Below are 24,452 nucleotides of genomic sequence, written 5' to 3' on the forward strand. Positions count from 1 at the left end.
AGAAGTTTTTGCAGCCAAACATCCCCTGCACTGCAGATTATTTCTACTCACACACCAAGGAGAAATTCTGACTCCCAAGTATTCCCACTGCAAGAGTAACGCACTGACTGTGACATTGCTGAGTTTTAGTGCTTGTCTTGCTCCCAGCAAGTTAAAAATACACACTGTAACTAGCAGAGTGAATAAAACATCAAATGCATGCTGAAACACACAACTTTATTTCCAATCCCACAAACGCACCAGCCACACAGACCGACCATTGAAAGGAAGAGACTCACGCTCAAATATATTCTTAGTTTTATTTATACATTTAAGAAATATTAACATCTCAGGATATCTGGTTTACCATCTAAGTCCAGTCATAAGCAACAAAAAAGAAAATGTCAACCATGTTTTAAATGAGCATTCTTACATTCATTCCCCCCTGTAATGTAAAGAAAATTCAGCTTTATTAAACTTGTGTTTGACTAATGAAAAAAAAAAAAGAATCATTAAAAATGTCTTAACTACCAGGCATCCTGGTTTGTTAATTTTTTTGTTGGCACTTGTGTTCACCACAATCAAGCACTCCAGTTGGTTTGTTAAATTTTCCCCTTCTACCTAGAACTTTTTTTGAGTTTTTTTGTGGATTTATTATTTTGTTGTTGTAAATGTTTTTTTAAACATCTGGATATGTAAGTTTTTTCAAATAACTTTAAAAAGGCAAGGAATCTAGGCCTGTTTGAGAAGCTCCTTCCCTTGATAACCCACCTATGGGATAACTGAAGGAAGAGACCTGCTTTCGTTTTTCTGAATCTTATTAAGCAAAAATTAATTTTAATTAATTTTAAACTGAAAAAAGTACAGAAACACTGTCTTTATTTGATGGTGTGCATAAACATTACACTCCATATATAGCAAAAATATCTTTTATTTATAATTTACATTTTGACAAGTGAAAATTTTACATTTTTACATATACCATTAAATTTGCACGCATCTACAGAACTTTCACACAATGACACCTGAAACTGTGCAGGCAGTAAGAAATTTCAAATACAAAAATGTATTTATTAACCAAACAGTAGTTGAGGCCCTGCCTCAGTTGGACATTTTTATTCATATAAAAAGTATTTGCCTTCCAGAATTAACACAGCAGCTCTTCTGTAAAAAAAAAAGAAAAAAAAATCATACCACAGTTTATTTAGACAGACTCCTCAGGTTCTGTTTTGATTTCTGTAGATGCAGGTGTGTTTTCTTCTGCACAGGCAGGAGGGGTGTCATCAGGTTCTTCTTTGATTTTAGGTGAGTCACAGGACTCTTCTGCTTCTTGTTTAACAATGTCCAACATTATATTTAGTGGATTTTCTGAAGGAGTCTTGCTGGGAGACGGTGTGCAATCAAATGATGATGTCTGCAAAGTGAAAGTCAGTGTAGCATTAGCACACTAAAATAACCATTTTTAGCCTCTTATTCTTTTTGCCTGTTTTCAAAATGCAAGTTATGTTGATGGTTGGGCACTCAAAATCCAAACTACTTCATCAAACTTTTAAGAAAAAAAAAATTAGTTTTTTAATAGCATTACTTTTTTCCAATTCATTTAAAAAGTTATCACCAAGCAATGATGAAATACTTAACACATCACCTTGAGCTGTTTCCTGCCATTCGCTCTCAGGACAATTGTAACTCCCAAAGCATTAAAAATAAAAATGTCACACACACTAATGCCCATCTACTCCACTGTTAAAAATTCCTAAGATTACACACGTTACTCCACAATAAATCCATCAAACCATGGCTTTGCTTTACGGTTCACAAGCTGTCATGATACATCACAACCAGAAATGCATCTCAGCTATTACAAACTTGCCAAGCCCAAGGCCTCCAACTCTTAGGCAAGAGAAATCCGCAGCACATTCTGCTCCCTGCAAGTGGAGATCAAGCAAACAAACTGAAAGCAAAATGCTTCCAAAAATATGAAGGATCCACTTACATTCTGGTAATCTTCGTAACAAGATGGATGGTAAATCTGAAAATAAAAAAAAAGTCACACATTTAATTATGCAAAAAAAAAAAATTACAGCAGGATCACTGATAATGAACTGAACAGTGTCTATTACACATTATCACATAACTCATCTAGAGAAACCAGTCTAAGCAGGCTAAGCATGGTGTCAACTATACCTGCGACAAGATTTTGTGGTGTATATTTAGGAAACGTTACCATACAGAAAGCTGGGAATTACAGAAACCTGGTGAGTGTTGGGAATTATCTGTGCACAGCTGCATGCAGAAAAAACTGAACCCATACCTACACCCATACACAGAGAGATCTGTTTTGCTTTGAGCACTTCAGTGTAGGGGATGGCTAGTGAGCCCATACCAATGACACCAGGATTTCAGGCACTTGCAAAGCTAGAGATATTTATGTATTTGGAAGCCAGGAAAACTACAACAGGAATCCTTCAGAAGAAAAAGAACACTTGCCACCTCCACCTGGGGTTTATTTTCCTGTAACTCTGCAGGGTTTTTACTATAAATTAGTATCACATGTAAATAAGATCAGATTACCTTTTCATCCACCCTGATAGCATTCTTGAGGTGCCACTCTTCCTCTTCCTCATCCCAATACTGTTCAAATTGTTCTTGGCAAATTTCACAGCTCTGAAAAGGTAATAGAATAACAGAGACAAATGGTGTTATTGCAATTTGCTGAACACATGAAATTCAAGCAGGAGTCAAGTAAGGTTATTTTAAATTAAGTATATTAAGCCTAGAACATGATCCTTCCTCCACACTTTAAAAATTAGCAGAACTTAATTAAAAATTGAGTATGGTTTGCAGACAGAGAAAGGATCACCCTCTGCCCCTGAATACTCTTTGTCACTTGAGAAAGGTAAGCTTTGCCCCTTTAACTACTAAGTTTGCAAAGCATTTTTTAACAGTGTAATGCTGTCTTACTGTCATGTAAGACAACTCATTACAGTGATTTAGCTAGTTTTATTTATGCCATTATCTTAATTCTTTCTCCTTAACCTGCAATTACAAGTCCAAGTAAAACAAGGCAGAACTTTTAGATGGAGTACTAACACTTTAGTACTTCTGGGAAAAATGATCAACCCAGAGAACAAAGCACAAAAGCTCACTTTTAAAATTAAAAGAAAAAAAGGCCTTTCTGGTTTCATAGCTAGTTTCTCAGAGACTTAGCATGTAAAACTAAGTTGTAATTCTAACAACATTTGTATCTGATTATTGCACCAATTCATCTACCAAAATACAGCTGTACTGGTTACTTTCAAATTGTGGTGTTTCTTTCTTCTAATGCCTGCTACCAAAAAAGAATTGTGTTTGAAAGTACCAAAAACCAGTAAACCCTGATTTGAATGACAAAACTATCAAAGGACAAATTGCTTACTCTATTTACATCAACATTCAGCAAATTAACAGACCTTGCCTGTTTCAATTTTTCTAAAACCACAGAATCCAATGGGTGTAGATTTTTTTTAACTACAGATGGTTTATACTACTCCTGCCCCTAGGAAGCAACCATTATATACACAAATACATGACCTATGCACCAAGGCCCAAGTACAATATTCCAGTCTACATTCAGTAACAATAACACAGTACAAGCCTTTAGAAGACTAGCTTCTTGCTATCTGGGCTGATAAACAGATTCTTGTTATGTAGCAAGGTGAAACTTACCTCAACTGCTCCAGCTGGTCCAGCTGGGACACTCTGAAACTCCTTCTCTTTCGCAGCTTCCTGCGTCTTCAATACAACCTCTTCATGAGCTTTTTCAAAGAACTGGCTCTTAGCACGCTCCTCTAGATCTGCTATTTCTTCAAATTCAATCCAGTCCTAAGGAAAGTTTTTATTCTCACTCAGACATCCCAAAGTATTGTATTTAATAAATCTCATTTTGTTAAAACTGAAAGTATTTCCCATGTGTAGCATTAGCACAGTGTACTCTTTCTCACAATGCTACAAACATTTCGAAAACTCTTTTTACAAAAAATATCACTATCCTTCAAATTCCATTCTGAGTGGAAAGAAAACAGTGCAGCAAGCAGCTTTGAACTGTTTACTGTTCATCACACAATTGCCTTTTGTATTCTAACAGGCATTTGTGGACTACTTGAAGTATCTAAGACATCACTGTTTATCACAGCCAACTCCTGTGACGATGCAAATTCCAGCTGCAATCCTACAGCACACGCAGGAGTAGAACACGGAATTCAGCCTGTAATTTACCCACACAAATACTGCATTACTTACTGTTAAACTGTAGTACCATCTCCTGTGTGTGATTTTTCTGCTAACATCTTTTTCTGTCCGGTTCTGGCGATAATGCCAATCTAAATGATCTGCATAAACATCTGTCTGTGAAGTAGTGAATCGCATTCCACAGGAGTAACACTGAATTCCAGTGTACAGTCGATTTATAACACTATCATAACGCCTAAAAAAAAAGAGATTTAAAAAAAAAAAAAATCTTAACACTTATTTAAAATAAGATAGTATGAAGTTTCTCAGTAAATTGCTTCATTTGCCTACAGTAGTAGGGGAAAAGCATGAATCTGCTCCAAGTTAAAAGCACACAATATGACTACATTTCATCCTGATTTTCAGTAAAATCAACCTAAACATTCAAAAAACAACAGGCTCTTATTAATGATTCATGACAAACATGTTAGTGTTGTGTCTCATTCCTACTAGCTTTTCTCACCTAATAAGGCACAAATAGTAGTGCCTTCATTTTCCCCAGCTTCATAAGCTACATCTAGTTCCAACTCCCCTGCCATGGGCAGGGACACCTTCCACCAGGTTGCTCAGGGCCCCGTCCAATCTGACTTTCAACACTTACAAGGATGGGACCTCCACAGCTTCTCTGGGCAACCTATTCCAGTGCCTCACCACCCTCTCAGTTAAGAATTTCTTCCTATTATCTACAGTAAATCTGTTCTTCAGCATAAGGCCATTTGCCCTTTTCCTATCACTACACAGCCTCTTGTAGTCCCCCTTTGGGTACTGGAAGGCTACAGAAAGACCTCCCTGAAGCCCTCTCCTCTCCAGACTGAACCACCCCAACTCTCAGCCTGTCTCCCTAGCAGAGGTGCTCCAGCCTTTTGTTCATCTTTACGGCCTCCTCTGGACTCAATCCCAACAGGTCTGTGTCCCCCTAGTGTTGGGCCCCAGAGCAGCTCTGCAGGTGGGGTCTCACGAGAGCAAAGGGGGAGAATCACCTCTCCTGAACTCCTTGTCACACAGCTTTGGAAGCAGCCCAGGCCTGGGCGTCACTGCCTATCACAACTTGAGTTCTTAAGTAACAACGCACACCTTGTGTAAAGCTAAGTTTTCCCATGTTCATTTTCCATCTTTTTCCTTTCTCAACTTCAATGAGGCTGACATCAAACAATGCAGGTTTAGCCTCCTCTGAATCACAAAGTGACAAATAATCTTTTAAAAACTTTTAACTGTCTTGGATGAACTATCTAGCTACTGCCACATTGTTATTCCTACTGTAAGCCCATTCTACCATACGCACTGTCTAAGTTCTTCAACTATGAAGTTAGTGAGGTCTGGAACATTTTGGTCTTCATTCTGATCATCATCTTCTTCTTCAGCAGTCGGCTGGGTCGATGTTTCATTTGCTTCTAGAAACCATGAAGATATTATTTTATCAAAATTTCAGCACATCATCAGAAAGAAATTATGTGCTCCTATAAAGTTTGTTTTTAAAACATTATTAATGCAATCTGACTATGGTCAAACACAGGTGTGTAACAGCTACAGCAATCATCTTCTGACACCATTAAAAAAAAAGGCATAAAAGAAAATAAGCCAGAATTTCAACTGAGAAAAACAGTATTTCACTTCAGTTTTTGGCATTAAAATTCAATCTTCACAGATACAGAAATATTTCAGAAGATGAAAATACCCTGATTATAATCAAGAACAAGTTATGTAGCAGAGCATCAAAGACAAAACTGACTACTCTGGATAGCTATAGTGTAAGTTAAACAAGATACTAAGAATCTACTCAATCACATGCACTAATTCCTTCCCAAAACCAGAGTACAGTTTAAAAAAACCATACAGGAGTTCACAAAAGGTTGTATACTCAGATTTACTCCTGAGCTGTGGATAAACTAGATAGTTAGAACATAATAAATCTACATACGTGCTGAAGTGGAATCAGTTTTAGACAATTTGAGGATCCCTGTTTTCAGCAGTTTAGCAAACAATTCATTCACATCAACCTGTCCAAGATGGTTATCAGGATATGAATGGGAAAGAGCTCCTGGGGAAGAAAACAGACATTCAAGGAAGCAAATGGTTAGGATCAGAAATCAACTTCACTTTTATCTGTATCTCACAACACAATTTTCCTGTTGCCTCCAATTTCTTTAATTTTTTGTTACAAATTATTTACCAACTCTCTGCTTTATCTAGTGTTTGGCTAATTTTCTCCCTTGCAACAGGGAATCTTTGTAACAAGATTTTCCCTTCCTTCCTAATGTATTCTGAACTGCCATCTAAGCTGACTGCTCACACACAGATCTCTGCTGGACACTGGTTCCTGCAGCATTGTCCTGGATTCATACTTAGGTATTTCACCAAATCTACTTCATCACCCAGTTCAACCTGTTATGATGTCTTTGAAGTTTTTCACTACTAACCACTTATACACTGGAAATGTTTGCAAACCCCAGCACAGCAATCTAGACCCACAGACTGATGCCTTCCAGAAAAACAGATCTAAACTTTTTGTTTTTGTTTTTTTGGGGTTTTTTTCAGCACAACTTTATACCCAAACCATATGACTAATGAAAATTAACAACAGCCTCCAGTGTTTGAGATGAAGGTCCTAGAGACACCACATCTACAGCCACCAACCTCACTGATGAGGCTTCCCTTAATCCACATAGACCCAGTAAATCAGGACATTGAAAAAGGTCATTTTTGTGGCCACCACTGAACAAACAATCCAAAGAAATAAAAGGAATTCTATTGTTACACACCTGCAGGGTTCTGGACAAAACTTCCAGGATTTGGCAAATACTGCTGACCTTGGCCATAAGGTCCTGGTTGAGCAGACATAAGAGAAACCTGTGAAAGTAAACATTTGAGTATTCTTTGTACAATAATGCCATTATAAACTTACTTTTCACATTTTATTATTAACTTCAGATGTTTTTCAATAATTTCACATATACTGAACTCGTTCCAGGAATGAACCGTGTCAGTCTGGGATTGAAAAGGACCCCAAACAACTATATGATGCCCCATTTTCATTTTCCACCAGGAAAATTCAAAACACATCCTCATTTTGCCTAATATTTAAAAAAAAAAAAAAAAAAAAAAGGAGCAAACAAACAAAACCCCACCACAATACCTTTCCTTCTACTTAAAAATCACATTTTCCAAACACAGGAGTTCCTTTAAATTGCTCATGTTCACCAAAACAGAGCTCCTCAAGAAATTCAAGGAACCCATAAATGTCTATCAATAAATGCCACAATTAACTTTTATCACGAACTGCAGCATTCACTACTGACACACGTCTTGAGAGCAAGACTTCAACACATCAGCTACAGTAAGCTGTAGGCAGAAAAGCAAACTTCAAAACATACTTGTAATAAAAATGTTTTGGGTTTTTTCCTAACTGGCTGCTTTCTGGATTTATACACTGTTTAAAGTTTCATCCCATACCAGATCTGCAGGACACATTACCTGCTTCTGTAAAATCAGTTAACTCTTCACATTCACTTTTTATCGCCAAAAAAAAAAAAAAAAAAAAAAAAAGCCCTTTTTAAAATCTCTAATCTAATGCAAGAAATTACATCAGTTTCACCACTGTAAAGTATAATTTCCTCCTCTTTTAAGAGAGCATTTCCAAGAGGCATCACCAAAGACAACTGAACTGACAAAGCAAGATGGTGCCAAGAGAATTTTAAAAGACAACAATGCAGTTGACCAAGAAAGTTGAACAATGGCCCTATCTTTCTTAATTCCCCCAAGTTATGGGCATCTCTTTAAAACTGGCTGCAAAAAGACAATTATTATTTTGGTCCAGCCTAACTTCACACCTCTTAGAAAAATAAATCAGGTATATTGCACTTACATTTATCTCTCATGATTATATAGAATTCACCTTTGTTGAAATTTAATGTAAATACCAAAGGCTTCCAAATACCTAGTTTTGTTCTAATGCCACAAATAATGATTTCAAAGACATATTCTGATATATGAAGTGATTGGAAAGATCCACTATTTTGACTAATAGATAGAAAAGGATTCTCGAAACACAGCAATGTATCTCCTTTAATTATCTAGGAACTTTTTTAGTTTGAAACTGACTCAGCCTCCAACTCTTCAGAAAAATATTCAATTTTTACAGGAAGAAATCCTTCTAATTCTGTAACAAGAACACTTCTGCAAGCAAAGTATTTGATGCAATCAGCTCTTACCTGATTACCTCCCATTGGCATATTACTGAAATTTCCATACTGAGGACCCTGGAGACCTTTTTCTTCAAAGTAATGTCCAGCTGCTCTCAGTGGGAAGCCCTGTGCTCCTGGGCCAGCTGGCCCATTGAAATTTGGTCCGGGTGAACCATCAAACATATCAGGTCTCTGGAACTGCATTCCATGAGCTGGTCCATTGTAGCCCTGGCCAGGATGTTCAACAAACGGACCACCTTGTCCATATGGTGACATTTCTAGTCTTGAGGCAGGATGGTTAGCTACATTTTCAAAACGTGCACCCTGAAGGCCAAGGGGCAAGTCAAACCTAGAGGCTGGCTGGTGAGGTCCATCAAATCTTTGAGGTATGGCTGTTTCAAATCTTGCTTGTGCCTGTTGGCCAGGTGCCAACCTTGGACCAGGCTGTCCATGAATTCCATCAAATCTTTGCAGGAGAGACAGCTGTCCAGGCTGTCCATCAAACCCAGCTCCATGACAGCCATCAAACCTCGGACCAGCCCGACCCAGAGGACCATCAAATCTAAGTCCACCAGCTCCCTGGTGTACTGGTCCATCAATCAATCTAGGACCTAGACCCGGCTGACCACGTGGTCCTTCCAGTCTCAGCCCACCACCTGATGGTCCATGCGGCCCCTCAAACCTGAGCCCACCACCTGATGGTCCATGTGGCCCCATGGGCTGACCATGTGGCCCCTCAAATCTAAGGCCACCTCCAAGTTGCCCATGGGGCCCCAATGGCTGTAGATGTGGCCCCTCAAACCTGAGGCCACCCCCTGGTTGACCATGAGGCCCCAAGGGCTGACCATGGGGTCCCTCAAACCTGAGACCACCCCCTGGTTGACCCCGAGGCCCCATAGGTTGACCATGAGGTCCCTCAAACCTGAGACCACCTGAAGGCTGACCATGGGGACCCTCAAACCTGAGGCCAACCCCTGGACCTTCAAATCTAGCACCACCCACAGGCTGCCCTGCAGGCCCCTCAAACCGCAGAGGCCCAAGAGGTCCCTCAAATCGCAGCGGACCTCCTCCACCGACTTGGCCTGGGGGCCCTTCAAATCTCAGGGCCCCTGCCAGCTGCCCCGGTGGCCCCTCAAATCTTAGGGCTCCAGCTCCCCCTGCTCCTGCCAGTGGTCCATCAAATTGAGATGCACCTGTCCCCACCAAAGGCCCCTCAAATCTCAGAGCAGCCTGTCCAGCTGGCCCATCAATTCTGGAACTTGAACCACCAGCAGGACCATCAACAAAAGGACTTCCTTGTCCATCGACCCCAACTCTTGCAGCAGTCGGTCTAGGTGAGCCATCAAACAGAGGTCTGTCTTCCATCAGTGCACTTATTCTCTGCTTTGCTTCAACACCTCCAAATCTTGATCCTGGACTTTCCGGAAATGGTGCTTTCTCTGGATCTTCATATCTAGCTCTTTTGAAACGCTCACTGAATGGCGACCTTGGTTCCTCTCGAACACCTGAAAAAAAAACAACAAATCACATAACCACTCTCTAATACATTGTCAATTACTTAACAGATATAAAATAAAAGTAAAATCACATACCAGCTTGCCCAAGAAGCTGTCTTTCGTCACGATTATCAAACCTACAGAGTGCATCTCCATCTATTTTCTGAAACTCTGCTGTACTTTTCCCCTGCTGTCTGAGAGCATCTCTAAATTCATCCGATTCTCCCCAGCTGTCGTAAGGATCAGAACCTCTTGCTCCTTTACTAGCACGCTGGTCTTCAAGTCTTCGTCGACTCTCAAGCGGTGACAGGTTTTCAGGAAAAGGCCTTGTAGTGCCACTTACAGGAGAGTGTCTCCTTGATCTTTCTGCAAAGGGTTCTTTTCTGTCAAACTGCACCCCCCGCTTGGCTTTCGCCTGCTCGCATTCTATTCCAGAAAGCAATGCATCAGGTATATGATAATCCAAAATATCATCAGGATCCAACAGATCAAGCCTCGACAATGAGTGCTGAACTTGTGTCCTTTTTAGTTTAGCTTTATGTTCATAGTATGTTAATTCTGCATCCGATAGAAGAGGTTTCTTTTTCAAACCACATTTTTCCTCTGTAGGGCTATCCCAGACATTACATCTGTGCTTTCCTTCCTGATACTGGAACAGCTGTCGGATCTGATGAGCTACCACGAGAAATTCATCTTGTGTTATTTCACCAGACGTTAAGCGGTCATTAGCCTGTAATGTGAAGTAATGTGAATTTAGATTCAAAAAAAGAAAGAAAAAAACCTATACCTGGGCTATTTCTATGAAGACAGATTTATTAGTATTACCTTCTTAAGCAATTCTCTTTTACTTGCAGATGTCAATTCTTTGGGAATCTGTAAATTGGCATCCACACTCAACCGGTGCTGCTGCTTTGGTGCTCGGGGTGACAGAATTCCTTTACCAGCAGGCCAGTTTTCCCGATGTCTTTGGTGTGGGGATTTAACAAGTGCTTGGTGTTCATCATTCTGCTGTGAGCTGAAAACAAGAACAGATGTAAAATATAAATGACTTCGTTATTCAGGACATAATGGTTCCCACTAGAATTGATCATGGCAAAGCATCAGTATCATCTCAGAATTTAATATGCATCATCTCTGTATTTCACTAGCAGAAACAAGTTAAACCCATCAGTTTTAACAATGTGAACACTGCCTCCCAAAGTCAACTATATAGAAGCCAACTGGAGAATTTCCACTGACTTCACATAGAAGTCGTTTAAAAGATAGTAACTTACTTTTTACTTTCTTCCCAACCAGATTTCCACCTCTTGCCTGATTTGGATCCCTGCCAGTTTTCTGCATTCTCCTTTGGATCTGGAGAAGCTTTTGCAGAATGCTGGGTGGCTGTCTCTTGGGGTCTTTCTTCTTGGGCTTTTTTCAATCTCCTTGGATCACGCACCTCTTGTTTAACACTTCTCTTATTAGAATTTCTTTCATCTCTTGCTGCTTGTGTGCCTTCTTCAACATGAGATTGCTTAGGGCCTATCTGACGTATTTTTCCAATTTTAGGAGTTGATGAAGTAGGAGATAAACTCCGAAGTCTTCTTTTAGGTGATCTCCTCTCTCGTCTTTTTGGAGAATGTGTAGAAGGTGATCTTGCCTTAGGAGACCGTGATCGTGACCGTTTCCTACTACTTGATCTTCCTTGTTTTCCACTCTGCTTTTCTGACTCCTCTGTAGTCGTGTCTTGTTTCTGAACAGCACCGTTAATCACTTTATTTCTGCTCCCCACCACTCTGTGTTCACATGTCTTATGCTCCTCTTTTTCCTTCTTCTCTGTACTTCTCCTCTTTTCTTTGACCTCCTCTTCCTTCCCCTCTGACTTATCTTGAAGATGTCTTTTCAGTCTTGGATCACGCTTACTGATGTCAGAAACCTTACTGCTTTCAGATTCCTGGCTTTTACTGTCTTTAGTATCGGGCAGCTTATTTTTCAAAGGGGATGGCGATTTAGATTTTGCTTTGGACTGTTCAAGTTCTTTCTTCTGTGTTTTTTCACTTGCTTTTGATTTTTCTGACTTTGTTGAGTTCTGTTTTTTCAGCCTGTGCTGTTTTGTTTCCCTTGGTCTCAGACTGACCGGTCACACTCGGTGAAAATTCTTTCCTATGAGACTGATCTTTAGTATGAGAAGAATGCTGACCCATTCTATTAAGCCGAGGATCCCTGTTCACAATTTTGAGATCATGAAGTGGAGGACTTGGGGATGGTTTGTTTTTTTCAGATGGCACAGCAGTCTGATGAGGTGGTTTTACTGTCATGTGAGGTGTGGGAGACATGCGCTGCTTGGAAGGTGCTGGAACTGAAGCTATACTAGATGATCCCTGCTGAACACTAAGAGATACAGCCTGAAATTGGAGAAAATCCAGCGTTAATCTGTATGCCACAACTCCTATCCAGAGGTGCTCATATTCTGTCTCAAAACCAAAATTGTAACAGCCATATCTTGAAAATTATGAGTTTTAGCCATTTAACTAAAATTAACCCACTAATTGTTAACTACAAGCACTAAAACAATGCAGTACCATTACAAATCAAATTCAAATACAAAGCAAGATCAGTATATAAAGTAAATATTGTGAAATATCTAACTTTGGCACACATTCCAATTACAGGGCTAGCTTTCCTATATATTCTACATGCTCTAGGCAACTCAGCTGCCAAGTACCCTATTTTCACACTTCAGTTTAAAGATGCTTTGTTTTGTACTGTGAACTGCCAACACAGGAAGACTTCCAACTACTGCCGACCAAGAAACTGACTTTGTTTACAAACAATCAGGCTCCCTTGTTCCTTAGGAACAAACAAATTTGAAATAGCCCAGCTCACTGTCAGTTGCAAGAAGTGAAAGATGAAGATCACAATGAGGTGTCAGTTTGAATACTTAAAACCAAACCACAAGATTTTCACTTCTTTTTTTTTTTTTTTTACAATATATTTAAGTGTAATACTTAGGGTTTCAAGGTAACAAAAACTGTGCAGGAATGCCAGATGACCCTGTATTACTCTACTAGTCCTAAAATAGCTACACTTGCCTAACATGAGGAAAAAAACCAATGTACTGTACTTACCAGTACAGCCAAGCATTCTCCAAAAGAGACCCCCCCCCCCCCAGGTACTAAAGTTTTATCAACTATCCTACTCACCAACTGTGCTTTAGTCTGTTCCAGCTCCAGCTCTAGTTTTTTTTGCTGAAGTTCTAACAACTGCTTTTGCTTTGCAAGCAATTGCTGCCTTATCAGTTGCTCCTGTGTCAAATTCTTTTGTATTTCAGGAACAGCTGGAGGAGTAGAGGCACCAGAAGTGACAGCAGAGGTAGGTACATTAGATTCCTCTGGCTAAAGACAAAATAAAGGAAAGTTACAATTAAAATCCTAATGCAACCAACTAAATCAATTTCCTTTCAGTGTTATCAATCCAGTATCTAATCCAAATTAGCACATACAGCAGTTATACACTGCAATTTTTTTGCCCCACTATGATTTGCCTGCTTTGACAGGTGTAGGGAATTTAATATAAATTCCTCAATGTTCCAAAACCTACAATACAATTTGTAAATCAAAGAACCAAACCCTTCCAATATTCGGAATTTGTAAATTTCTCTTACCTGTTTACAAAGGCCAGATACTTCATTCTTAATATTCTAAATTGTCAAAAAGCAGCATACAAACAATGAAAACTATACACATTACCATCTGTTCTTACAGAAGGCAGAAAAACTTACCGATTTATTTAAAAACTTAGGATTCACATGGATGCTAGAAGTATTCACATTTGGGGGCAGAGGTTTAATTGGCCAGGCAGGATCTAATGAGTTGACTCTGACATCAAGTGCATATAGTTTCTTCAAAGGAAAAATATCATCCCATGTGGAGCGTAATTTAAATAAACTTTTCCTAGTATTTTCATCCACCTAAAACAATAAAACAATTCTATGGCTTGTTAAGTTAATATAGAACAATTTCTTAAACTTTTCTGTAGAATTTAAAATGTCATTCATTTCCTATTTCTACCTTGTCATTTCAACATACTGAACTTGCTACACAAAATTTTAAGGCAGTGCAGACAACACAACTGTATCAACAGGATCAGTAACAGAAGCTCAAATGTGGAACTGTTGTTTCAAGGCCATCTGAAGATTTTATTGTGTATTACCATGGTCTGAGAATTTTCTTTCAACTTTTCCATTAGCAAAATTCTCATTTTACTGGCCCAATTTCTGTGGAAAAAAATACAGTAACAAAAGTATTGAAAGGCAACAGCCTCTGAGACAGTACATTATTCAAGTGTTTGTGCTGGAGTATAATAATGACAAACAAATCAAGAAAAAACAAGCCCTGAACAGAAAAAAAGGTGTTTTGCTCAGCTGTTTAGCCACTGAAGGAATTTTTTTTCCCAGCAAATGCAGTAAAACAAGTGGCTAAAATGAAGTCAATTATTATTTCAGACCTATCTACGCATGAGGCACAGATTAAATGTACTGGTAGGACCAGACCCCTCTGATCTCTTTACAAACAACTCTCATGGAAGCTAAATGAGAATTTTACAATTAAGCAAAATTTAGTTCTCAGAACTTGAATGGGCCAATTAACCAGTAAATAAAAACCATTCGAGGAAAAAATACAAGAAGCTGTCCCAATTTCAAAATTCCAATTCAGTCATTAAGTATTGCCCATGCAGATGGTTTTTGCTGCCATTTTCAGATGTTACACCTAGACACAGAATATTCTGGAAAGTCTGGAGGCTCTTTTTGGTAAGAGCAGGAGCTTCAATGCAAATAATTCATACTTAGTAATTGGGGAATGATGCCTCTATACAATTTTCCATGCGAGGCACAAAAATGTGCAGAACAACTGAGCAAACAGTTCTAAAGATACCTTCGTGGCTATTTACTGATAAAACAAAACTAAACCAACTAAATCTATCTATATCTGCTCTATACACAGGAGTTTACATCTTCTACAGTCATGGCAACAATCTACTCCTTACTTCATCATGCACTTTACATCTGAAAACCATACATAAAGTACTCTGGGATTTCAGATCTTCACTGATATGTAATGATAAATATGCAAAAGCTTAATTCATCTCGTTCTTATGAAATGCCACTTTCTTCAAACACACAACACAGGAAACAGAAATTAATCCTTCTTTTCTGATCCAACTTAAACCCATTCAAGTCCAACCTTTCAAAACCTGGCCTTGGATATGCTTTTCTCACTGAGCGCACACAATTACTTCACTGGGCTTCACGATTTAGAGCCAGAATTAAAAGATATGGCACCAGCTTTCAATGCTGAATGTAATAAACTACTTATTTATAATACAGTCACACATTTTAGTATCTTTCCCCCATATAGTCAAAGCATTTTTTTCAGCTGACAGACCACCAAGAGAGAACCAGGTGTCAGTGCTACTCATTCTTGAGTTTAAGCATTCATTCTGCACAATGTGAATTATGTAAATCAGACAAACCTAACTACAGGAGAATGAGGCTTTAAGAAATTCACAAGAAACCAAATCTCAGTCTATTCTTAGCATATGAACTATCTTAAAAATAAACCAATGATTTGTAATTAATTCGTCTATAAATTACAAAAGTCCATCCAGCTAAGCCATCAATAATCAAAACACTGTTAGTAAAATCTTGCCTGGACAGGAAAGCTACTGATGTTTACACACCTGGATTAAGACTTTACATCTTTCAGCTAACTTGCATGCTTGACAGCAGAAGGAATAACCTTTTCCAGTATAGATACTGAGATTTATAAAAACCAATCAATTTGTATTGTTAACCACACAAGAAAACCCAAACCTTCAAAGCACATACTTATTTTACCAGGAACAAATTTTGCTTAGAATACTTTTCTGAAAGTGTATATACCTTTTCAAATACACAAATAAATGTTGCAACTAGGTTTTTAGTAAATGCAGTGAGATACTCTCTTCCCACATTCTTGACAATGGAATCCATTAGGTACATAACGGGTAGCTTCTCTGATGCAGGAGCCTGGAGTAATAAGAAGAAACTGAGAAGTTTAGTACAAGAAAAACATACTTTAACCTTTTCAAATAAAGGGATTACCAATCCCAGAAATACAGACCTCTCTTTCTGGTTGCGACTATAAATATCAAGGGATTTGGCTTGGGATTTTTTTTTTCTATAGAAAAACTTAATCTGAAAAATGGACACTCAGTTCAAAGGATAATGCAGTGGGTCTATCACCAAAAAAAAAAATTAAAAAAAAAAAAAAGAAAGGAACACCTTAGGTTATCTTGTTTGTGTGTCAAAGCTTTTGAAAAAGGGGGAAAAATAAGAGGAAAAAAGAAGCCCACGAGACCATATTGCCACTAGTGTACCGAGTGTAACCTTTCCCTTGAGGAAATAACTTAGCAGGAAACCATCGTCAGCACTCCAAGGAACTCCAAAAAATCTTTTATAAATTAAACCTCCTGGATGGAATTTTCTGGATTTCACAAAAGACAAATTAGACTTCTGGCAAATAGCCCAAGTCAGTGAACTTCTGTAGCTGTAAATTATATGTTGATCATCACAGTCTTTCATAAATTACATGTAGAATAGGTTGCAATTATTTCACTGTAATCCAACTGGATATAGCAGAGTCCCATTCTCTCTTGGCACTTGCAGATGGTGACGGTTCTCATTTCCAGAGTGCATGCAAAAACAGTCACAACAGAGTTCAAAATCCAGTTAAAACTCAATCATCTGGTCAAATGGGTAAAAGCACAATTTCAGGAACTGCAACCACCATTTCCATAGAAGGTTGTCTTCAAACTCTGGACACAGCTTTGCTACAGGAGGCTTTTTATGTTGTTTGGTTGGTTTTGGCTGGGGTTTTTAAAAATCCTTTTTCAAAACTCACACCAAGTTTGTGCGATAAAAGTGTGGTGACCCTGGACCGCCACAGCAACTTCCAATTTACAGAAAGCAGTACTGGACCAATAAAAGGGATTTTAATGCTTGCCAGTGGCTTTCAGAAAGCAGAAGGCACAGCAAAGTTCCAAAAAAATCACCAAGTACACAGACTTGCTGAAGAGGACATGAAAGACAACATGAGCAGGGTGCGTTGACCACGAAACCCTTGGAAGAGCACCCACTTGTAATACTTTTAAGTTAATTCACCATTTGGACAAGAGCAGAGTAACTTCACTCACTGCTCATTTAAAACAGAATAGGCTAATAGATTAATTAATGACACCTTACTTTGCAGACCCATTATCCAGGTAAGTGTGTGAAGTGCTACTGCTTCACCATTTAAAATTAAATTTATTCCCCTTTAAGGTGGTTCACAGAAGGGCACCCACTCAACAGTATTTTTACATGGGCAATCAGAGTGCTTCCTCACCCTTAGAAGGGTACTAATTTACCATGACCTGAAACTTATTATTGAAGAGGATAGAACTCCTTGTTAGTTGGGGGTGGGAGGGTAGAGAAGGGCGTCACTGCCTTCAAATATATTGGAAAAAAAAGTATAAACAGGCCAGTGATGCATTCTGTACATAAAAAGACAAAAAAAAAAAAATCTAAGTTAGCTAAAACTAACTACAGCACATCAGAAGCCAATCTCACACTGTGACGTGATACTGAAATGTAAACAACTTAATGTACAAGTGTTAGGAAGAAAGCATTGCTTAAGTCTCAGACATAAACATCATGGATCTGCCACTATTTAAAATGTCTGTGCAATACTGGCTTCTTCTTCGAAGCAGTCTGCACAATGGCACCTTAATAACACTCCTGTTCTGTGTGTCTTTCTTTGTAGCAAAATGACAGCGTACCACCATTTCTGACTTTTAGTCAGCTGTGTTAGGGACACAAAGAGCTGTCTCCGAAGTACCTATGCCCAAGAGCTACTCCCTGAGCTAACTTCTTCCATTTCAGCAATGCAGGAAAGTAGCCCACTGCACTCCGCTAAGCTGGAAGTTTGGGACGCTGGGGAACCATGAGTAGCAAAAGCACCGAATTAAGTTTAACCGTCACTTTCATCATGCATCAGACTGTTACAGCAATCATACAGGAAACACCCTCGTCTAGGTAAGGAAGCTGACTTCACACTACGGAGCACAATCAGCAGCCCAGCAGCGTGCCCTGCTTCCAACACAACCTATTCAGGTGTCACACTTGAAGGATCGGGACTTAAATATGGCTGGAATATTTAAGTCTTCTCTTCTGGAAGTGTTGATTATGTCAAGTTATCTAGCACGTTTTTCAATAACCACAAAAGGGAATCCCACACCGGAATGCATTTTGTTGTCAGGTCTCTGCAACACCCCCAAGCAAGGAAGATACCCACACGACACTAACCAAAAGGCAGGGAGGCGCCGCATCATCACCACAACGAACGCAGAACACTAACTCTGAGCTCATCAGCAGAATATTAAAGACCTCTTTACAAAACTCCCACTGTTCCTTCAAATAACGTAGGAAAGCTATTGTTGGAAATGTGTGGCTCTTTTTTATTAGTTTCCTAAAAGATTTCAAGTTTAAAATAATATCTGGCAATTGAACCCCAAGTCACAAACTTGTGAAAAAAAAAATAGTAAAAAAAAAAAATTAAAAAGCAACTTTGTATACAAAATGGATCTTGGAAACAAATTCTGCACTATACAATGGTAAATAAAAAGACAAGTACATATTTCACACTTTTTATTTACAGATTTTATAATACCAGTCACACATTTCAGAACCATTTATTAAAATGTAAAGCAGACCACTCAAGTTTTACACTAAACAAACTGTCTCCAGGCAACACTTTTTAAAAGTGGCTTAGTAAAGGAGATCACTTTCCCAGAAACAACTAAAAACTTGCCTTGAATAAACTACAGTCATAAACAGTAGCTAGGCAAAACTAACCATTGATACAGGTTTTAAGACATCTTTTAAAAAACCCCCACACTTCAGGGCAGGTTCTAAATCACCCAGAAATGGAAAAAAAAAATGACAGCACAGGTATTCATCACAAATCATTTTATACACATCTACTGCCCTTTCGGAGATATAATGGTGAGAGCTATTAGCTTATGAGGTCACCTCCCCAAGGAATGGCAAAACTCAGCCACTGGCAGCATTTAAAACTAGAAGTGGTCTGTGGCACACTAAAAAGACATCCTGCATCGATAGAAAGATAGATTAGGTATTTTAAAAGATGTTTCCCATCCCCATCGTTAGACAGTACAATTCTCACCATTATAAACCACGATTAAAGCCAAAGAAAAAGCCTTTTAACACCTGAGATCAGAGGGAGCAAGGGAAACAACGGGGGAGGGGTGGCTGGCACGAATACGGGGGATGGGGAATTGAAAGAAGAACCCTTTTCTTCTAAAATGCTCGCTGAAAAGGTGCTGCAAACCCCCATGCATGTACAGTGCCTGACTGATGTCAGCAACTGCCTGGGCTGGGCTCGAAGGGAGCCTCCTCTTTCCCTTTTTATATCATGTGCCTTTCGGACGCCATGTTAGGATCCTACAGGCTGCTGCAGTTTCTGCAGTCAGGGAGAATTTCTTCTACCACATCCTCAAACGATAAACTTCTCTAACCAAAATAAATACGCACACAAAACTAGTGCTACTCGGGGCACAGTTCACCTGAAATCCAAACACACTATCCCAAGCCCACAGAATTTTCTCTAACGAGGCAGAGCAAAACAACCCCTATAACCACTACACACACTTCTCTAGCCGAAGGAGATGATCACCTTTCACCCACAAACTTTTTTACGATATAAGGGAGCCCCCACCCCTCAATTAATCCGTCACACGGACCGCACTGGGGAAACAGCTTTAACTTACACGTAAAGGTCGCTATACTTAGCCCTTTAGTGGCGGACAATTTTGAGCTCTGGAAACTTGACCTTATTTTCCTTTCAAACTATCCCCCAAGAAAAACCCAACTCTCCACAACATCTCCCCACTCAGGTCCTCTCTAATGACTGCACTATCCACCTACTGTAGGAATCACCTAAATCCAAGGGTGTAGTCACCGGATTCGGACACCGAATCCAGGCTGCGTGTCGGGGGAAAGCCCGGCTCCAAGGGCGAGAAGTGCAGCTCCCAGTGCCCAGTCACTGCCGGGCCGCCATGTTGTGCTTGCTATTTACGCGGGGCTCACAGCACGAGCCACGCTGCCCTCCTCCCTCAGCTCTTCCTGGGCCGAGTCCCAAACCCTTCCCTACTCCCGACAGGGTGGTGTGGGGGCTGCTCCCCTCCCGCGAGTCCCCTGCTCCCTATGCGATGGGGGGAGTAGAAGCAGTAGTAGCACCCTTAAGCTTCGCGATGGAAGGAGGAGCCCCCGCCCGCCGCCTCGCCCCGTTGCTCCCTGATCCCAGCGCTGACACGCTTCCCTCATGCGCCTGTTTCCCCCACGGCGACCCCCGGCCCCTACACCCCCGTCCCTCCCCCAGCTCCGTCCAAACCCTGCTCTCTCTGTTCGCCCCCTCACTACCAACACCACCCCCCCGTCACTAATTCCTAGGCCCCCTCACCGCCCAGCCCAGCCATGCCCACCCGCCCGAGCCTCTCCCCCTCTCTCTTGCCCCATTTCCCGTCCCTCGGGCCCTCTCGCCTCCAGCTCTGCTGTGTCGCCCTGAACCGCCTCCGCCGCTCGGTTCCCCCCTCGCCTGTCCCTGTCCTGCGGGCCCCCAGGCCGCCCTACCCCGCTGCCCCGGCCGGTCCCCCCAGCAGTATAGGTAGGAGTAGTAGTCGGTGGAATATAAAAACCTTGGCGATTTGCGCCTCGATCAGGGAGACGATGTCCTTGGCGAAGGGCACGTTCTCCTCGGCCAGGATGGTCAGCATGTTGATGTGCGGCTTGCTGTTGAACGTCAGGTCCTCCAGCGACGACTGGTAGTCGCGGCACGCGTCCTCCCGGGCCTCGCTGCTGCCAGCGCTGCTCTCCGGGGCCGACATGCTGCTCCGACCAGGACCCGACCCACCGACCGACAGCCCCCTCCCCGCGATCCCCCGCCGCCGAGCGATGCGATGCCGCCCCCCCGCCGCTGCCGCTGGGCTCCTCTACCGCATCCTCCGCGCTGCGGCTCCCGCTGGCTGCGCTGCCGGTGCCGCCGCTCCTCGGGCCGCCGCCGGCTCAGTCTCCGCGCTCACAAAATGGCGGCGGCGGGCACGGCTCGCGAACCGCTTCCCGCAGCCGTTGCGTCATGTGAAATTGTGCTCAGAAGAGGGGCCGGCTCCTTGGAGAGCCCCTTTTGTTCGCCGGACGCGCCCTGATTGGCTGGCGCTCCGCCCGCGCGGCTCGCCATTGGCTCGTCGGTCACCACAGCGGCCTCCGATTGGCTGGCACCGCCCTTCCTCACGGCTGACGGGCTGCTGCGCCCAAGTCCCGATCCCGCACGCGCGTCGCGACTCGCCATTGGCCGCGTCTCCCGTCCCGTCCCGCCCCACCGCTTCCTCCCGCCTTCCCGCGCTGTCCCGAGCGCTGATTGGTGCTCAGGGCGGCCCCGCCTCCTCTGGGCCCGCCCCGCCCGCCATTGGCTCAGCGCCCGCTGCCCCCACACGGCAGCGGCGGGAGCGGCCGCTCCCAGCGGCGCTGGGTGTTCCTGCTGTTGGGCAAACGGCTGGACCAGGAGCTGTGGCCATAAATACAACCATGAGACGTTCCACCTCAGCATGAGGAAAAACTTTTTTTACCTTGAGTGTGCCCTGGGAGGCCTGTGGGCTCTCCCAGTCTGGAGAGGTTCCAAGCGCAGCTGGACGCGTCGCTGTGTCACTGCTCTGAGTGCCCGTGCCTTGGTGCGGGGGTGGAGGTGTCTCCAGAGCGCCCTTCCAGCCTGACAATCCCTCGATCCTGTGACCTCCGCTGCTCTCCCTGTTCTCCCATGCCACCCTTTTAACCTCGGGCCAGTGTTCCCAGGTCTGCACAGAGCAGGAGCCGCGGGAGAGAGCTAGGAGTAGGGGGAGCGAGGGAAAAGTAACAAAACCTGCCTCTCCTCGGTCATGAGATTTGCCCGGAGGTGTCCCTTGGAAGTGAAGTTGCTTGCAAAGCATTTTCAGGTGTAACCATTCCTTCCCCCCACACTGCATATTCCTTGGTAACTGGAGAACTGTCGGCATTTGAAACCAGGCAAGGGGTGAGTGCTTCATTAAAATACACTGCGTAAAACACACCGTGTGGGATCGTGTTTAAAGTGCAAATTATATATATACATATACACATATATCCTGCAAATACAGCAGAAATACAGTAAAAACGTAAATCTGGTACATTTCTTACAACTGCTGCATGTTGTTTTATATGACCAAAAAAAAATATAGTTTCTGTGTTCATGTTTGCATCCCCTTTATGAAAAACAGAGAAGGACAGAACAGGAAATGCAACGGCATCTTCTACTTGCCTGTGGAATTGCATGTTCGTGTTTGTTCCTGTAAGTCTCAAAACACTGTACTTTGAACACACCACTCTGCCTTCACGGTGTGTCACCGCACGATAAGAAAATAAAACTGAAGTTTCCGTCCCTGGCTGACCAAAGCTGGGATAGCAAGACCTTTTCTCGGAGTAAGTATCAGCCAGCTGTTTGAGGACACGCTGTCTATGAAGAATACTAATTATGTACCAGGAATCAAGCCATAATATATACCCAGTGTATTTGGCAAAAACAGAACGCGCTGTTCTGCTGCTAAGGGAAAAATGTGGGGGTGGGGAAATCTAGCTCCTCCTCCAAAGTTCGTGCTTGTAAGTTAGAATGCTCGTTCCTATTAATTACCGAGCAAAACCAATAACAGAGAAAAGCCAGCCTCGATGAGGATACCGTTGTGGTCCAAGGCACTCTCAGAAGTGTTCACTAATCGGGAAAGGTCCGAGCCTGGCGTGAGGAGAAGCAGTTTGCTCTGCAGAACGCAGAGTCTTCCTGAGTACACCCAGATCTCATGCTTTACTGCAATATTAGTTTGTCTTTTGTTATGTGAAGCCAGTGGTGCCTCAGCAAGGTCACCAGGTTGGTGGTGAGAAGTTGATCGTGAGGCCCCTGTGTGCTGATGAGTCATGGAACACGCCATGCCCTAAGTGATTTTTGAAACAGCTGCTTAAGAGAAAAATACCCGTTGAGTCTGTCCTGAGGCTCTTTAATGAAAAGTTGATCGTTATTATGGAATTATTGTTTATGTTTATTATTACAGGAATGGTGTAGCAGCAGTGTGCTCAGAGTGTGGGTTTCTCTATGCCTACAAAAGCACGCTTCATACTTGTCTTCCTATCAAAACCTCCTATCAAAAGCATTGCTTTGCTGAGAGCATCACCTAGAAATGCCTCTGGTGCAGCTGTATCCCACGGCTTCTTACCACAGTTGACACAGCTGTCAGATAAAGTTTGGGTATTTGGGTCATTTAAGGGTTTTTTATAGATGCAGCTATAGGTTTTGCTGGCATAAAACCCGCTAAAAAGCCTCTAAACTAGATCCACATATTGCACACATGACTTGAGAATTACCAGCAGTTGATGATTAAGGAAGTTTTGCTGGATAGCTGTGAAATTATAGAGCTACATAAGAAAACATATTGAGATAAAACACCTTCCAAGAATTTCTTGCATGACGAAACATCTGTTGATGATTGACAATAGTCATGCTTATGTTTATGTGTTTATGTTATGAGATGAATTTTCTTAAGAAGTTTTATAAAATTCCTTTAAATTATTTTATAGCTATACAAGGATTGGGTCCTAGGGGGAGGGAAGGATTTCTAGGCATCCAGAAATGTTCTTCCTGCTTTTCATTCCGGAAAAGTGAAAAAAACAAAACAAAACTAAAAACACCCTAATTGAAAATGCATCCTCTTTGACATATCAGGAAGAGGAAAACACAGACACTATAGAAACAGTGTCGATTTTTAAATACTGGTTTAATGAGATGTAAATTTCCCCTCCTTGAAGTCCTTTGTTCTCCAGCTGAGATTCTCTTAAGGAAGCAGGTTGTGTTTCTCAGTGGCCTCCCAGAGGGTGAGGGTGCAAAGCTTTATACTCTCCTCAAGCTCCCAAAGCAGCTCTGCTGTCATCAGCCTCACACTCCCCAGCAGCTGATTTCTGGAACAGCCTTGCCTAGAAAGTTTGCTGATGTAACTGCAGCAGAAGACCTGGTAAACTCTCCTAGAGACAGGATCCAATTTAAAATGCTTTAATAACTATATCTTGCTTATACCAGAATTGCAAAGAGTGTTTTGCTGTTGAAACCACACCTGTGGGTTTTTGTTGGCAAAGCTGTATTGATTGGTGAGTGTTGTTACATCCTGCTATTGCTAAATCAGCAAAACTTTTAAATATAAACCAACTCCCTGTTGTCTGCCAGCCAGATTACTCCTTGTCCAGGTTACATAGGTGTCAGGCAGCTTCCCTCACTTTTATTCACCTTTAGAGTTGTACCTTGGTGACCTCTGTCCAAATAACCACAAGCTTTTTATAACTGGATTATCTCCTGTTTAGAGCTAAGTACCTGGGTTGTTCTGAATGCAGAGAGCCTAGTTTTGTTCC

At 41.7% G+C, this 24,452-nt stretch overlaps 2 protein-coding genes across 2 annotated transcripts; one reads left to right on the forward strand and one right to left on the reverse strand.

Moving 5' to 3' along the window:
• Window positions 1-285: 285 nt before the first annotated feature.
• On the reverse strand, window positions 286-21,128 carry PCF11 (PCF11 cleavage and polyadenylation factor subunit). Its single transcript, XM_079303471.1, is given in 17 exon segments — window positions 286-1,393; window positions 1,973-2,008; window positions 2,551-2,643; window positions 3,685-3,840; window positions 4,258-4,441; window positions 5,528-5,636; window positions 6,164-6,283; window positions 7,005-7,092; window positions 8,454-9,931; window positions 10,019-10,652; window positions 10,748-10,937; window positions 11,197-11,990; window positions 11,992-12,306; window positions 13,105-13,296; window positions 13,683-13,871; window positions 15,843-15,968; window positions 20,696-21,128. Coding segments are annotated over 17 exon segments (5,103 nt in total). The 5' UTR covers window positions 20,885-21,128; the 3' UTR covers window positions 286-1,183.
• LOC306801154 (uncharacterized protein) lies at window positions 20,952-22,689 on the forward strand (the record flags this gene model as incomplete). The annotated part of the gene is made up of 2 exons (XM_079303909.1): window positions 20,952-22,062; window positions 22,286-22,689. The coding sequence occupies one exon, from the start codon at window positions 20,952-20,954 to the stop codon at window positions 21,603-21,605; it is 654 nt and encodes a 217-aa protein (XP_079160035.1). The 3' UTR covers window positions 21,606-22,062; window positions 22,286-22,689.
• Window positions 22,690-24,452: the final 1,763 nt, after the last annotated feature.

The sequence above is a fragment of the Erithacus rubecula genome (genome assembly GCF_903797595.1).
Source record: "Erithacus rubecula genome assembly, chromosome: 1".
In the NCBI taxonomy this organism is placed as follows: Eukaryota; Metazoa; Chordata; class Aves; order Passeriformes; family Muscicapidae; genus Erithacus; species Erithacus rubecula.